The 14322-nt window shown below is 43.5% G+C and overlaps 2 protein-coding genes across 9 annotated transcripts in view; both read right to left on the reverse strand.

Annotated features, from left to right (window-relative positions):
* Positions 1–4019: 4019 nt before the first annotated feature.
* slc9a5 (solute carrier family 9 member A5) lies at positions 4020–11156 on the reverse strand. Of its 3 annotated transcripts, XR_003049719.1 has the most exons (17): positions 10777–11156; positions 9367–9669; positions 8646–8809; positions 8483–8561; positions 8233–8410; positions 7771–7991; positions 7487–7689; positions 7308–7397; positions 7103–7173; positions 6886–7012; positions 6531–6622; positions 6300–6426; positions 6017–6166; positions 5826–5898; positions 5633–5749; positions 4902–5555; positions 4020–4346 (listed from the first exon to the last, which is right to left on the reverse strand). XR_003049719.1 is itself a non-coding variant. In XM_025055581.1 (16 exons), exons 1-16 carry the CDS (start codon positions 11123–11125, stop codon positions 4963–4965), a joined length of 2934 nt encoding a protein of 977 aa, XP_024911349.1. In that variant the 5' UTR covers positions 11126–11156; the 3' UTR covers positions 4020–4962. The 3 variants fall into 3 exon arrangements, 2 of the variants coding, with proteins under 2 accessions (XP_024911349.1, XP_016888107.1); XM_025055581.1 differs by having other exon boundaries at positions 4020–5555; positions 5826–5895; XM_017032618.2 differs by having other exon boundaries at positions 4020–5555.
* Positions 11157–12137: 981 nt separating this feature from the next.
* fhod1 (formin homology 2 domain containing 1) overlaps positions 12138–14322 on the reverse strand; it is a 19276-nt gene continuing 17091 nt past the window's right edge. For all 6 annotated transcript variants that reach the window (XM_025055579.1, XM_008310322.3, XM_008310321.3 and 3 more), the window contains 4 exons: positions 14178–14322; positions 13800–13956; positions 13498–13674; positions 12138–12623 (listed from right to left, as the gene is read on the reverse strand). The exon at positions 14178–14322 is cut by the window's right edge and continues 39 nt beyond it. In XM_025055579.1, coding sequence (XP_024911347.1) covers positions 12538–12623; positions 13498–13674; positions 13800–13956; positions 14178–14322 — 565 coding nt within the window. In that variant the 3' untranslated portion in view covers positions 12138–12537. The remainder of the gene's footprint in view (positions 12624–13497; positions 13675–13799; positions 13957–14177) is intronic.

Here is a 14322-nt window from a genome sequence, read left to right on the forward strand (position 1 = left end):
CACACCCAGAGATAGAGAGAGAAAATAGGTGTTGGCAGCAGATAAAAGACTCTGTAAATAGATCAGTATTGGTGCCAACAACACTGAGCTCCTGTTACTAACTAAAGACTGTTTATAAGTATTGGACAGAGGCATTCAACAACTCTCAGTAAGCCCCCCAGACATATAGAGATGCTTTATTATTATTAATCAAGTTTGTATAAAGAGTTACTTCTTTCAATAATTTATTCTTTTTTGTTGTGCCAATGAATCCTTTACACAGTCACTGTCAAAACTCATGATGCACTAAAGTTAAAACCAGTCACAGGCCAAAAGCAGTTTACACCCTGGACAGCAAGCCCTACTCTTACAGAATCTTAGGGCACACTCTCAAGAGGACCAGTCGCTCTGTGCCACGCTGACGTTACCCCAAAGGCAACCGAGCTAAAGCCTGGTTGCCTGGTATGTGGTTAAAGCAGCGCCATCGAGAGCGAATCTGACAACAACGACTGCAATGGCTGCTTTGTGAAATATTTTCAAAATAATCAGCCCTCTGATCAACACCATGTAATTATTGGTGTGAGCTGCTGTTGCTCAGAAACATGATGCACTGAAATATCTGCAGCAGCATTTGACCATGATATGCATGTGGAACAGTGTGTGTGTTTTGAGTAGAGCGCACTCACATTAGCCCAAATATCCACCCTTTAGGGGGCAATCGGCAGTATAACAGCCCTAGTGTGAGTGCACCCTTGGAGTAGAATGTGTTAAGTTGGTTTCAAATACCAGTAGGTGGTCTGCATAAGTGGTATACGTGTCATTGATGTGCACACATAAACAGGCACATATGGATACTAACTAACAGCTGAGCTCAGTTTAACCTCCACCACTAACATGTTGCTCTTTTCTTCTGGAAGCCTCTATGCTAATGCTATTGACGTTTGACCTCAGACGGGTGTCAGTGTCTCTGGGGGCGAATAAAAAATGAGAAGGACACAGCTGTGGTCCACTGACCAAGAAGAGGAGGTGGTCTTTAGAGACAGCACCACATTTGAAGCAACAGAATTTTCACTATTGTTATGGTACCCAACAGTACCTGCATTTATTTTGTGTAAAATTTCACTTTAATGTATTTTAATTGGTAAGAATGCCATTTTGTTAAATTACCATGAGATAATTTATGGCTAATAAGAATGCAACTATGCTTTATTTGACTATGGGGGAGCCTGAGTACACATCAAAGTATCCTGTTTTTTGTGTTCACACTGAAACACAGCCTTAGAGTTATCAAAGGAAAACTGAGCCAGATGCATTTTACAACTCTTCTGTTTCAGAAAGAGTTTGTGGCCAAAATAATCACTGCAGTGTTTATCGTTTTTGGGGGAGAAATGTGCAAATCAATTCTTCCGTTCATACTTCTTTTTCTTAGTGAATATTTATTTTGTTTTTTGAGGCCTTTTCAAAGATCTCTGCAAGTCTTTGGGGTTTGTACCCTGGGACATTCTGTGTCTTAATTCCCCAGAGAATATTGGGGGTGCAGATCTTAACCATCCAATGGCTTAAACTGGCCTTTCACTGCCTTTTTTATTTAATTTGCAGTATAAATATTCAAAGACTGACAAGATGGGGTGACCCCAGTCTGATGGAGACACTTCAAACCTGACATTTACTCTTTGGAGACTGAATTTGATTCAAGGTTTAGGATACAAATAAATATTTTTTCATTTTAAATGCTACCATTCTTACTGCAATTGTGTTCCAATTGAATCACATAACACATAATAAATTATAATCAATAATCTGATTTAAAGACAGCCAAACAGTATGGAATGGCACATGTAATGCTGACTGGATACGCCTCAAAAATATATTTATAATAAAATGAAACACAACCGTATTGTCCAATAACAACCTGTGGACAATGGAATTGGTGACTATTGCCAACATTCGCATTTGCTAAATTGACATAATTTTCGATTGTATATGCTGTATAATACGGAAATCTTGAAAAATATGTTCACTGACACTATAAATTGAGAAAGAAAAAACATGTTTATAAACAATAATGTTCATACAGATCAGATAAATAGCCAAAGAAATGACTAATCTATGTATCAAATGAAATGATGTGGAAAGCTGTGATGAGTTCTCAAAATGTACAAACCAAAAGTATGTATTTTGGGAATTAAAACAACACAGCAGTGTTAATAATAGATAGTAAATTGGACAGCATATTTTTACTTGACATTGTAATAACCTACATACACAGACTGACCTGTCACGGGCCAAAATAGTGACTCAGAATAACCTCTGATTTCTGACAGCAGCTGAGGATCAGCAGAGCTGCTGATCCGAGGGCAGCTGCTCGGCTGATGTCATCAACTACACCGACTGTCACTTAAACACAAATCATGAAAGATAGTCAAAAGACAGAAGCACCTACCCTGGTAAGGATGAAGGGGGGGGCAAGACTGCTTAAGCTTCACAACACTAACGTCAAACGTTAACAACTGCATCTGCTATAGGCTGCTTTAGCCTCGTCCTTGTTTAGACAGAAATATTACTATCATATCTCTTGACAGAACATTCTGGAACATATTAGACCGTACCGTGTTAGTTTTCGTAGCCTAGGTAGTTGCCCCAACTCAGGGATCAGTTACAGCCTACGTTTGTTGCTGTGAACGTCCTTCATCAACCACTTTTGCTCACAAAACGGGACAGAGAAACGGGAAAAAACGTTTAGCTACGGCTCCCAGAGAATTCAATTCCATTCAAAGAAACGGTTCGTTCGCGACCGACCTACAGCTGGCTTTAGGTCGTACTAGTGTGTGTCCGTACTCACCTCACTACTGAAGACTGTTGTCTCGTTTCGTTTAACAGGCCTTCTGTATTTTTAGAAGAAAAAAAGTAAAAATTTTGACAATCGTAAATTTTCCCGCCTGCTCCGAGTTGCAACGACAGGTTTTTACAAGTTCCGCTGCGTGATCGCTCTGATTGGCTTACTGCATAACCAATCAGCAGTCGTTTTTCACAATTTCCCCTAGTTGCTGATTGTGTTGTTACGACACGACGTAATGACACGACAGGGGACCACGGCCTACATTACTGATTTTCAGAATATAACAAATTTACAGCATGAATGACAGCTCTTCGGTATAAAACAGTTCTCTCATATTCAGAACTTTAATAAGATCCAGGTCCCTTAAAATGTCAGAACACTGATGATCTTGTGGATTGGTCTGAAGAATACGAGACGCTAAGAGTTCACTAAGAATAACCTTTATTGATATAATTGCACACAAAGCAGTTGTGTTCATGGACCCGCCATTCAAGTTTCAGATAAAGGCCCTGGACATTATCAAATATCAAGAAAACTGAGTCACGAGTCACATTTGGTCTTGGTTGTCTAAAACATCCTGGTCCTGGCTACCTACAGAGTTAGCTAACATCGAGGTCATATTTTTAATTTCATTGATTATTTGATCATCCAGGTTATTGCTACACTAATTATGTTAGGCCATTGCTTTAAACGTTATTCTTGATACAAAGAGACAATACAGTGAAGCTGATAAAACAACAACATACTTGTGATCTGTTATCAGACAGCTAAACAGCAGGATAACAAGTAAGCACATGTAAGGGAAACAGTTCTGTAACTTTTTTTATCTCCCCCTACACAGAAATTTCACAAGGGCAAAACTATGTTTGCGGTTGATTTAAAGATCGACAAGTACATAAACACACAGACAAAAAGGGATTTTTTTTTCTTCAAATAACAACACAGTGACATGAGTAAACTGGTCTATTCTACGTTAACTGTTCCTGTTGGTTGTTAAAAATGTTTACATTTAACAACATTAACATAGCAAGAGATCCATGACTGTACTTCACCCAGTATTATTCTCAGAAAAGTAATTAGCTTATAGTAGCATGAAGTTCACAGAGTAATTATATTTGCTTAGAGTAGCAGCTCCAGGAAAATAGTTAGCTTAGCATTACACTCAAAGTGTGGTTAGGTAGTATTCTGAGAGCACGGTATTTTTTTTTTACAGTACTTTGTTTACATTGGGTTTAAAAGTGCATTAAACTTTCTCAACAGCAACTAGAAACAGTTTTATTCATTGTTGACTTAGCAATGTGTAAATGAACAGATCCAGACTCTGTCTTTTAAATTTGATCTGCGTTCATTTTGCATTCAGACCAGACTGGACTTTAACATGTCAATGACTGGTTTGGTCCCTCACATTTGTCATGGATGGTACACAGTACAGGAGGCAGTGATGAGTTTAGAGTTCACCTCAAGGCTGACGTCAGTTTCCCAGACATTAACAATCACTGCGATGGAGAAGCAGGTGGTGGTAATGTTTCTGTTTAGAAGGAGGTCCAAACAGAGACAGGGACAAAGACAGAGAGGAGACTGGGGTTATCTGTGTGAACGGAGAATTGCTTTTCCTGTTTCTGTTGTTTTCTTCTTGCTGATTTCTTCTTTTGGGTTCTGGATAAATATTTTATCCCAGAGTTTCATAATGTTTCTTACCTTCGGAAATAAACCTGGAAAAGTGAAATCTTAGGATTTAACCTTTAAGCAGATAATTAGCATGTTTTTTATCTTGACGAAATTGCTTTATTTGGGATTCAGGATTAAGTCCAGACATAATGAAACAATGAAACTTGGGAATGTGGCATTTAAACTCAGTACAAATTTGAAACCTGAACCAAACTCGGATCATGTGATCTTAACACCGGGGATTAACAAAACCCAGGTACTTAATGTTCTGTGTATTTTTAACTTGCCGATTAAATGGAGGATGAGTGATTTAAAATTTAAGCTAAAGATGGGATTTCTTTTTTGTTAAATAAAAAATTTAGCTGAGTTGTACTTCAGAATTCATATCTGAAAACCATGAAGTTAAATAACTAACCTTAAGTGTGTGTGTGTGTGTGTGGAGCTGGAGGCTGTGACTGGAGAGCGTTGGTCGCCCACTATAGGTGTGTGGGGCGCCGACTGCAAAGCTCACTGTTGCCACTAGGAGGTGTCGCACCCAGATTTCTCAAGTAAACAGAGGGTTTCCTGTTCCTGTCTGAGCCTGGGGCAGAGGTTGATGGAGGTGCTGGTGGTGGCAGGGTGGTGGTGGTGGGCGGTCTTAAGGACAACATAAGTGGTTGTGTCTCTGGCGGCTCCTCCTCTTCTTCCTCCTCTTCCTCCTTCATCTTTCTGTTCTTCTGTTGTATACCAGAGCAGCGCTGCAGCACTGGCTTTGTGTTGGAGGTTGTTCCTCTGTCAATCCTGCCTGGTGGAATGTATGAGGCTGGACGTGGGACATCCGGCCTGGAGAGGGCACTCAACCGAGGTTGGATGTGTTCTAGGGGAGCCGGCGGTGAGGAGACACTCTCCAGCGAGGAGATGCTCTGGTTCCAGGCCTGCTGTAGATCCACAGGGATGATCTTTGTCGCTTCTACAGACACACAGGGCAGTGAGTTACCCATGCCGCCCTTCCATGGCAGGACATCGTCTCCAGAGACAGGCGAGGGATAACCATCAGTCGGGCTCTGACCCCTCTCTAGAGGAGGGGGGACTGAAGAAGGGAACAGGAGACAGCAGCCTTTAAGATCAATCCACCAGTCAAGCAAATAGTCAATCAGGCGTCAGTACCTGACTTTGGTCTCGGTTTTGGTGTCTCAGCTTTACGAGCCACAAAGGTGATCCCGACGTCTTCGTCAGAGTTTTTGGCTTTGTCCTCATCTATGTCCATTGTCACGCCCCCTGGGTCTGAACACACAAAAACGTCACTTTCTCTGAATCACAGTGTCAACAAAACGTTAGTGGAAATCTGTCTCACAGTAACCTTTGTCCTGCCAGCTGACGTTACGTCTGGGTTTGTCTCCACCGCCGTCCTCCTTAGTGTCGGAGCCACGCTGCTGAAGGAAGAAGATACTGGTTGGAATTGTTGATCAACACACTCTGACATGTCACATTAAAGACTCAAATTTCAGTGTCCACGTCCTTTGTCCTTCAGGTGTGGTTGGAGTGTCTCACCTTTTTGAGACTGCGTTCTTTCTTGTGTCGTTTGTGACGTGTGGACTTGTATCGCTCCATGCGGATCTTCATGTTTCTCTGGAAAACCTCACGGTCCTGACGCTCCTTCTCTCCCACAGGCATGAAGTGACGACTGTAGTGGGACTGATACTGGACAGACACGATAAGAGGACATGGAGATAAGAGGGTGAAGAAATAAACCTTCTCTGTTCTGTAGTAGATCACAACCAGTGGTGATTTTCGTGTGTTTGAAATTGCTCATCCACTGTGTGAACTACACTACCTGTTTTCTGGGCTTGTACAGATTCTCAGCCAACATGTGATGTGTCTCGGTGTCTTCCTTCATTTTGGCACCAGGAATGTTGTCGATCACCTGCAGGTCTAGACACACACTGCTGCCGTTTTCGCGCCTGGACCACATCAATGACAACACACAAACATCCATCACTAACAGGACATCAACTAAACACCAGCAGCAGCGTCAACAACGTGAACAAGCCCCCACATGACTCACAGGTAATTAGTGACAGTGGTGAACTCGGGAAGTGAAGCTCTGCTAGCCACTGAGGGGAGAGAGAGACGAGCCGACGTGAGGACGTTCCCTCCCTACAGATGAATTATACATTGAGACAAGAGACAATTATTCACCTCGTACAGATTCCATCAATATTTATTACTCATTTATTTAATGTATTTATAACCATCTTCATGACAAGAAACACCAGCAAAGACCAACGGACTACAGTATTAGCTAATGAAACATGAGTTCTTTTTAAGGTTTTTTTTTATGGAAAAACATCACAGCGCGAAAACGCCCTCTGCTGGTTGACCCTCCATGTGGGTGACAGTGTGGTCGGTCGGTCTCTCACCTGGTCGATGACACTGATGGCATCTCTGATGTTGATCTTCTGATAAACTTCCCACAGTTCACTCTTTCTGTACACGGACTTCCTCAGCAGAATTTTACTGAGGTAATTCTTGTCAAACTGCGTCCACCTGGGAACACACACACACACACACACACACGTCATCTCACTAGCACCACACTGTGGTGATCTGATATAGTGACAGCCTCAGCAGACTCACTTGTCTCTCCAGTGATGGTAGCCCTGCAGTCCTGCAACGTCCTCTACTGCTGCCAGCATGTGGTCGAAGGCCTGAACACACACACACACACACACAAACAGGAGACTGTTTCTGTGTGTTTTTCTCATAAAATGTGCATTTTTTGTTCAACTACAAAACATCTGGGACATTGGATGAAAATCAACAAAGAAAATAGAACCATCACCCTTTCGTGGATCTCCTCATTGATTGTCGGTTTCCTGTTCGTGGACTGTGGAACTTTTAGCCATCTTACCAGAGGTTTAATGGTCAAACCCTGGTCAAAAAACAAACATTCCCATGACTAACTGCACAGGTCTGTGGTCTGTGTCAGACTGAGAGGTCGTCGGACCCTGGCCCTCTCACCTGGAACATCACAGTGAAGAAGACGACAATGATGGTCGTGGCGACAAAGTAATCTTTGGCTTTGACCTTGTCACCATCCAGCAGCACGACGAGAGCAAACGCCACTGCCCCCCGAAGGCCACCGTATGACATCACCACCTGATCAATCTTTTCCAGGGGAACCAGCCGAAAACGGTTGAGAATCCAGGTCTGACCAATCACCCCTGGGGGAGACAGACGGGCAGCGATGGTCAGTGAAAACAGCGGTGACACCTGACCTGACCAGTGATGTCATCAGAACTCACCTGCAGCTCTGAAGACGAAAATGAAGACGAGCGTGCAGGCCACCAGGCCCGTGTCCCACGCCCACTTGGTCTTGTCAACAGCAGAGATACCGAGGAAGATGAAGATGATGGTTTCAGCAATGCTTGCCAGAGTCTTCATTGTGTACTTCACCGTCGTACGAGACTTCTGCGAAATATTTGCCTCCACATATTTGTTGGCACCGATGCCACAGAAGGTCATCCTGACAACAGAATGAATGAAGCCCTACTTCAGTAATTAATAGTAATCACTCAGTGGATTTGATGTTAGACATTTATTATCTCAGTTTAGATACGGCCTATGGGCCAAAACCGGCCCACTAGGGTTTTTAATCTGGCCAGCTTGATGAATTTTGAAAATAAAGAAAAACACAAACACTTCATGGTCAAGATATTGTGTTCAATCTAACTATAGGCCTCTGCGACTCCAGTGGTTGCACTTACGATAGAATGGCAGAAAGTGAGAAGAGCTCAGCGGTCAGGTACGCCAGGTAGAGCAGCAGGAAGACAGAGAGAGGCTCAATGATACGAACTTTCTTAGTAAAACGGGTGACAAATCCCAGAATGATGGCGAAGACCACGCCCACCAAAGTTCCACCCAAGCTGACGATGAAGAAAGAGGCTGCGAGGAAGAAGGCATCGATGATAAAATACGGAGGTGATCACATGACGACTATCAGGTGATATAACTTACCCACGCCTTTAACGTAGTCCACTGTCTGGACGTTCTGTGGCCCGACGTCCACAAAGGAAATGAAGACTTTATACAGAACCTGAAAAATAAAGTCAGGAAGTTTTGACATTTGAAACATTTTGACCATGAATTTTCATCATCTCTTCAGGTGTCGTTGACTCACCACAGTCACGGCATCGTTCAGCAGCGACTCTCCAAACACGATGATGAAGAGTGTGTCGTTGACGTGAACCTCCTCAAAAACAGCAAGAACCGCCACCGGGTCTACAGCCGAGATCAGGGAACCGAACAACAGGAAGTCCATGAGGTCGGCCTGGACGCACTCATCTACACAGACACACACACAGACACACACAGACAAGGATAACAACACATTCATCATAACTGAGTAATCAATGATTTAACTCGGTCCAGTTCAGTCACAGGAGAGCGGTTAACCAAGGGCCCGACAGTAGTTAACTTAGCTAATTACCCACGTGGGTAGTTGGTCAAGCAGGAATCCAAAGACAGTAGTAGTAGTGGTAGTTTTAACCACAGAGAAGTAGTAAGATCAGCATTTGCAATATTTTTCTAAATACAACAGAGCAAATGTACAATATTTGTAACTTGAATAAATAATAATAAATTACAGAAACAGTTCATGAGCAGTTACATCTATACAGACTTCCATTAACAACTGGCCCTTCAAGGGGAAATTTATTGCTCATGTGGCCCCGCAGTGGAAATGACTGTGACACCACCTGCTGTACAGTAAAGGTCCAGGTTAATTGACAGCTAGCCAAGCCTAGCATTAGCACCACAAACACAGAAAGCTTGACTTTAGCTCTACACATTATGGTGACATCACCACCACCTAGAGTGACCTTTGACCTTCAGTTACTGACCTATGATCCCCAGCTGCTTGGCTGTATACAGGCAGAACCCGGAGCAGAACGCGTTCCACAGCGTTCCCACCACGGCATACGTCAGGATGGTGCCCAGATTGTCGAAGAAGAGTCTGGACGGCATGAAGTAACCGGCATCACCGACGATGGTTGGCAGCAGAAAGAGGAAGAAGAGGGCGGGGTCTAACTGGTACAGCTGCCTCTTGTTGGCCAGCAGGACGACCCCCCCCAGAACCAGACCCAGGAGGATTAACATGCAGCTCTCCGGCACTACCGTGGTGAGGCGCTGAGAGAAATGGAACACTGCCGTGGACACACACAAACAGATATTGTAGCAGGAGTACAAGGAGACTTTCAGAATAAAATCAGGAATACTAAAATTAGGAATTATAAAATTGAGAATAACAATATTCAAGACTGTGAGTATGAGTACCACTAGTGGTACTCGTACCACCGTTTGAGAACACTTGAACTACAGCAAAAATGCATAAAAGTGTGTGTGTGTCAACACTCGTGTGTTTGAGTCAGAAAATCAGCGGAGGAAACGGGCTCTCATTGTTTCTGTGTGTGTGTGTGTGTGTGTGTGTGACATTATCACATAAATGAGCAGCATGTATGTCTTGTTAATGTCACACTGAGTCACCAGTGTCTGTGTGCGGATCTGGACAGACTCTCAGCAGAAAAACAAAGACACAGAACATATAGACAGAAGGGAAACAGATGCACGAACATTCAATGTTCTTTAAAAAATTCCATGGAAAAAAACAGTCGAAGACGAAGCAGCAGGAGAAGTCTACCTTCTTTTCACTATGATTTAAACTCCATTATCTATAATTTCTCTGTGGAATCCATTTAGAGCCAAAAAAAATTCAAATCCAAATGTTAAATTTAAATTTGTAAACTGCTTTAAGGAGAAACTTTTTCTCAGATTTTCAGATGTATAAAACACTTTGAATGAGAATAATAAAAATAACTCTCAAGGTTAAGGTCACAGATTAAGTCAAAGGTCACACAGCTGGAGCCTGGACAAAGATATGGTGAGAAAAACTGGTCTGAACTGGTTTTTGTCATGAACACATAACACCTGTAGAAATGATAAACATCTGTCTGAGGACTTTCTGACTGACCCTGTTATAATGAAGTCATACTGACAACATTTTCCAACACATCCTTTCACAACTGTCAGATTTGGTGTAGCCATAATCAATCAGTAATCAGTTATTCAATCAATCGACCAATCGATCCATCAAAAAGTAAATCAATCAACAAAACATCTGGAGAAAATAAGAACAACTTTCATCACGTTTTTCAAGCCAGAACTTTTTAAAGGAACCTGACACTGTTTTAATGAGGATCAAGATCAGAACCAGGACCTGGATCTGGAGCCTGGTTTCAGGAACAACAACTTACGGATCTTGGCTGCACTGGCCACCAGCAGCCACATGGCGATGATGTACGGAGTCTGGACGTAGCTCCATTCCCACTGAACCACATGGAACCCGCCGCCGTGATGGTCGTGACTGTGTTCCGCCTTCTCCTCTCCGTCCACCGCCGCAGCGGAGCGGGCCGAGCCGACACCGGGAGGCCCGTGTCCTGCGCCGGTCTGGGAAAGGAGCGACAGAGGCGGAGAGGATGAGGCTGAGAAGGAGGAGGCGGAGGAGCCCAGCTGTGAAGTACGCAGCAAAGGTGCTCCTGTCCCGGACGGATCCACGGAGGAGGAGGAGGAGAGGAGCAGCATCAGCAGCAGGAGCAGCGGCATCTTTAATCACAGATCAGAGAAGTGACATGACTGTCATTTTATATACGCTCCACGCACACGCACACAACCTCACACATGCACACGCACGCTCAGGCTCCGAAAGGACACGGAGGAGGGGACACGGGAGAGGCACACGTGACACGGCCGAGAAAATACAGTCCACCTTAAATCACACACGACTGCGCAACAGGTAACACATAACAGTAGAGTGCAACAGGTAACATTGGAATAAATTAATGAATAAAATTAATTATTACAGATGAGTGCACGCTGTGCGCCCCCTGCTGCTGGAACCCGAGACACACAGGCTGAGTGGACAAGAAAAGACGCTGTTGTCCACAAGTCAATAATCCTGGAGGAGGTAGTCAGACAAAGACGACCGGAAAATTAAGTCATCGAACTGACGTCACCATTTGATTGACAACGTGCTGAGCCACCACACAATCGGAAATTAATCAGCGCTGAATGAGCAATTACTGTAACACATTCATTTCTACCACCACACAATCGGAAATTAATCAGCGTTGAATGAGCAATTACTGTAACACATTAGTTTCTAAAGTGGATGGTGTGTGTGTGTGTGTGGGGGGGGGGGCAGGTTCAGGGATTTCAAGTTGTTTTTACTGATTATATAAATTGGTCAATAAACAGCAACTGAAACACAGAGCTAAAGAACTTCAGGTATTGTAGGTATCGATACAAATCCGTGACGATACGCATTGGTTGAAATAAAAAATTGAATCGCGCATCAAAGCGTAAAAAGTACATGTCATGAGACTACACACTCTCGTACAGTAGGTGGCGGTATGTGTCTAAAAACGTTGGTTGTGACCCTCTAGGTCCGTACTTAGCCATGTGACATTCTGTATTTGGTCAGAATTTGTCTCGAGGTCATTTAAAAAAAATAAAAAAATCATATTGGTAACAGAGAATCACCTTGATCATCTTATCGTGAGTCGAGTGCACGGTTTCATCCCTAGTCCTGATCAGTCAGAGTCACGAGTCAGACAAAAACTGATCAATAATCTTTATTCATCAAATTCATAAAGTGTTGATACATTTTATTAAAATGTTAAATTAAAACAAACTAATCTGAAGACAGAAGGTGGTGAGAGGACTGGACTGTGTCCACCACAGCACCCAAGAGTGACATAGAGGAGTGTCATGTGACAGTTACTTCCTGTGTGTGTTTGTGTGAGTGAGTGTGTGTGCATTTGATCACAACAAACTTCATCTTAAAACAAAAAAACTAAAAAGATAAATATAACTGTAGAGGACAGTTCGTGTCTGTGACTGCTGTGTGATGAAATATAAGGTAGAGCTCTCGTCCACGTCCTCTGTCCACTTCCTGTCTACTGACGACCATCCGCTCCAGGATCAGTGTCTCTGATCAGTCATGATGGATGAACCGATCACAGTCTGTCTGTGTTCTTGTTGCCATCCAGTCCCAGAGCCTGGACCATGTCCACACTGAGACCTCCTTTCAGAGTCCTCCTTACTGAAAGACAGACAGAAGGACACATGACACTGACCGCCAGTACCAGGCTCAAAATGTCTCAGAAGACTTTGTGAGACACTGGAGTTGTCTTCATCAGGGGGACGATGTCCAACTTTTTATTACACGTGTGTCTGAGTCTTTGTTTGGGGAAGTCGTGGGTCACGGCCTGCTCAGGGACAGGTGGTAGACGGGGATCAGGTCTTTGTGAGATAACAGTGTTTTGGACACAGAGGATCACAGAGGACGAGGTGGAAGTCCTGACTTTTTAAATATTTTTTATCCTGAACATAAATGACTGTGTTTGAGGTCGTTCAATAAGAATATCGTCAATATCAGGGACACCGCACATATATATTTTTTATTTTTTTAATAGTCTACAGAAACTCGAGTTTGAATTATAGTTAACAATTTCACCTGTGTGGGATCAATAATTTATTCTAATCTAATCTACCATATTTTCTGGACTATAAATCCCAGTTTTTTTATCCTTTGGCTGGGATTGCGACTTATACTCAGGTGCGACTTCTATATTAAAATATTTCGTTTCACTTTTGTTATTTTTACACTGACAGCCACTAGAGGGCACTGCTGCAACTTATACTCTTGAACGATTTATAGTCCAGAAAACATGGTCATCTAATCCAATCAGTCCATATGTATAAATCTCACTGCCTCTGTCTCAGAGTCTCTGTCTATTTGTCTCTGTGTGATGTCCCCACTGAAAATGCCATTGTCCCTGTCTCTCAGGGACAGTTGAGGATCAGAGTGAGATTAGACGCGTATCAGGTTTTTCTGTGATAACACTGTTTTGAACACAGAGCTCAGCCGGACTCTCTGAGGTCAGACGTCAGGTGACGTCGTCACTTGCACTCACTTGACTTCCTGTTCAGTCTGGACCTTTTCCGGGTTTTGGGGCTTGACGTTCGGTGCGAGGGATTCTGGGTAACTGACATGACGAGGCGGTCCATGATGTCGTCCGTGGCATCATCCTGGGAGCTGGAACCATCATCTTTGGCCACAAACATCTGAGACGGACTCATTCTTCCCAGACCTGCACACAAAACCAGAACTGACGCTTCCCAGACCTGCACACAAAACCAGAACCGACAACTGTGGATCAGAACCAGAGACCAGAACCACAACAACAGGAAGAGGAGACAGAGGACAGAGTCTTACTGCGGACAGCTCTTGACCGTCTCAGTCCAACATCAGTGCTGATCAGCATGTTCTTCATGTTTTCGTGCTCCTCCACCTGATCCTGCTCCGTCTCCACTGCGGACGCATGGGACAGAGGGGTGGCGCTGTCCTGCACCGCCCCCGAGAACTTCTCCGTCTGTCGACAAGAGAAAATAAAATGAGAGTGAATTCTGAAATGATCAAGAGATGATGGACGAGAAGACGGAGAACCAGAAAAACATTTAAAAAGTTAAATATGTGAAAACTAGGAGAAGACAACGGATGACTCAAAGTAATATAAACATTCACTGACTTTACAGTGACTACAGTTCTATTGAGGGCGGGGCTTTGTGCATGTGGGCGGAGCTATGAGCTGACCTCAGTGATCATCTTCCCTCTGGTCTTGGTTCTCTCTCTGTGAGCCGCACGTTTACGTCTCTGCGTCATGACTCGCTCTCTGCACGTACGATACTCCAGAGCAAACTCGCTGACGATTCGACAGAAGGTCGTGACCTTTATGTCC

Source organism: Cynoglossus semilaevis, chromosome 5, assembly GCF_000523025.1.
Source record: "Cynoglossus semilaevis isolate Cse_v1.0 chromosome 5, Cse_v1.0, whole genome shotgun sequence".
NCBI lineage: Eukaryota > Metazoa > Chordata > Actinopteri > Pleuronectiformes > Cynoglossidae > Cynoglossus > Cynoglossus semilaevis.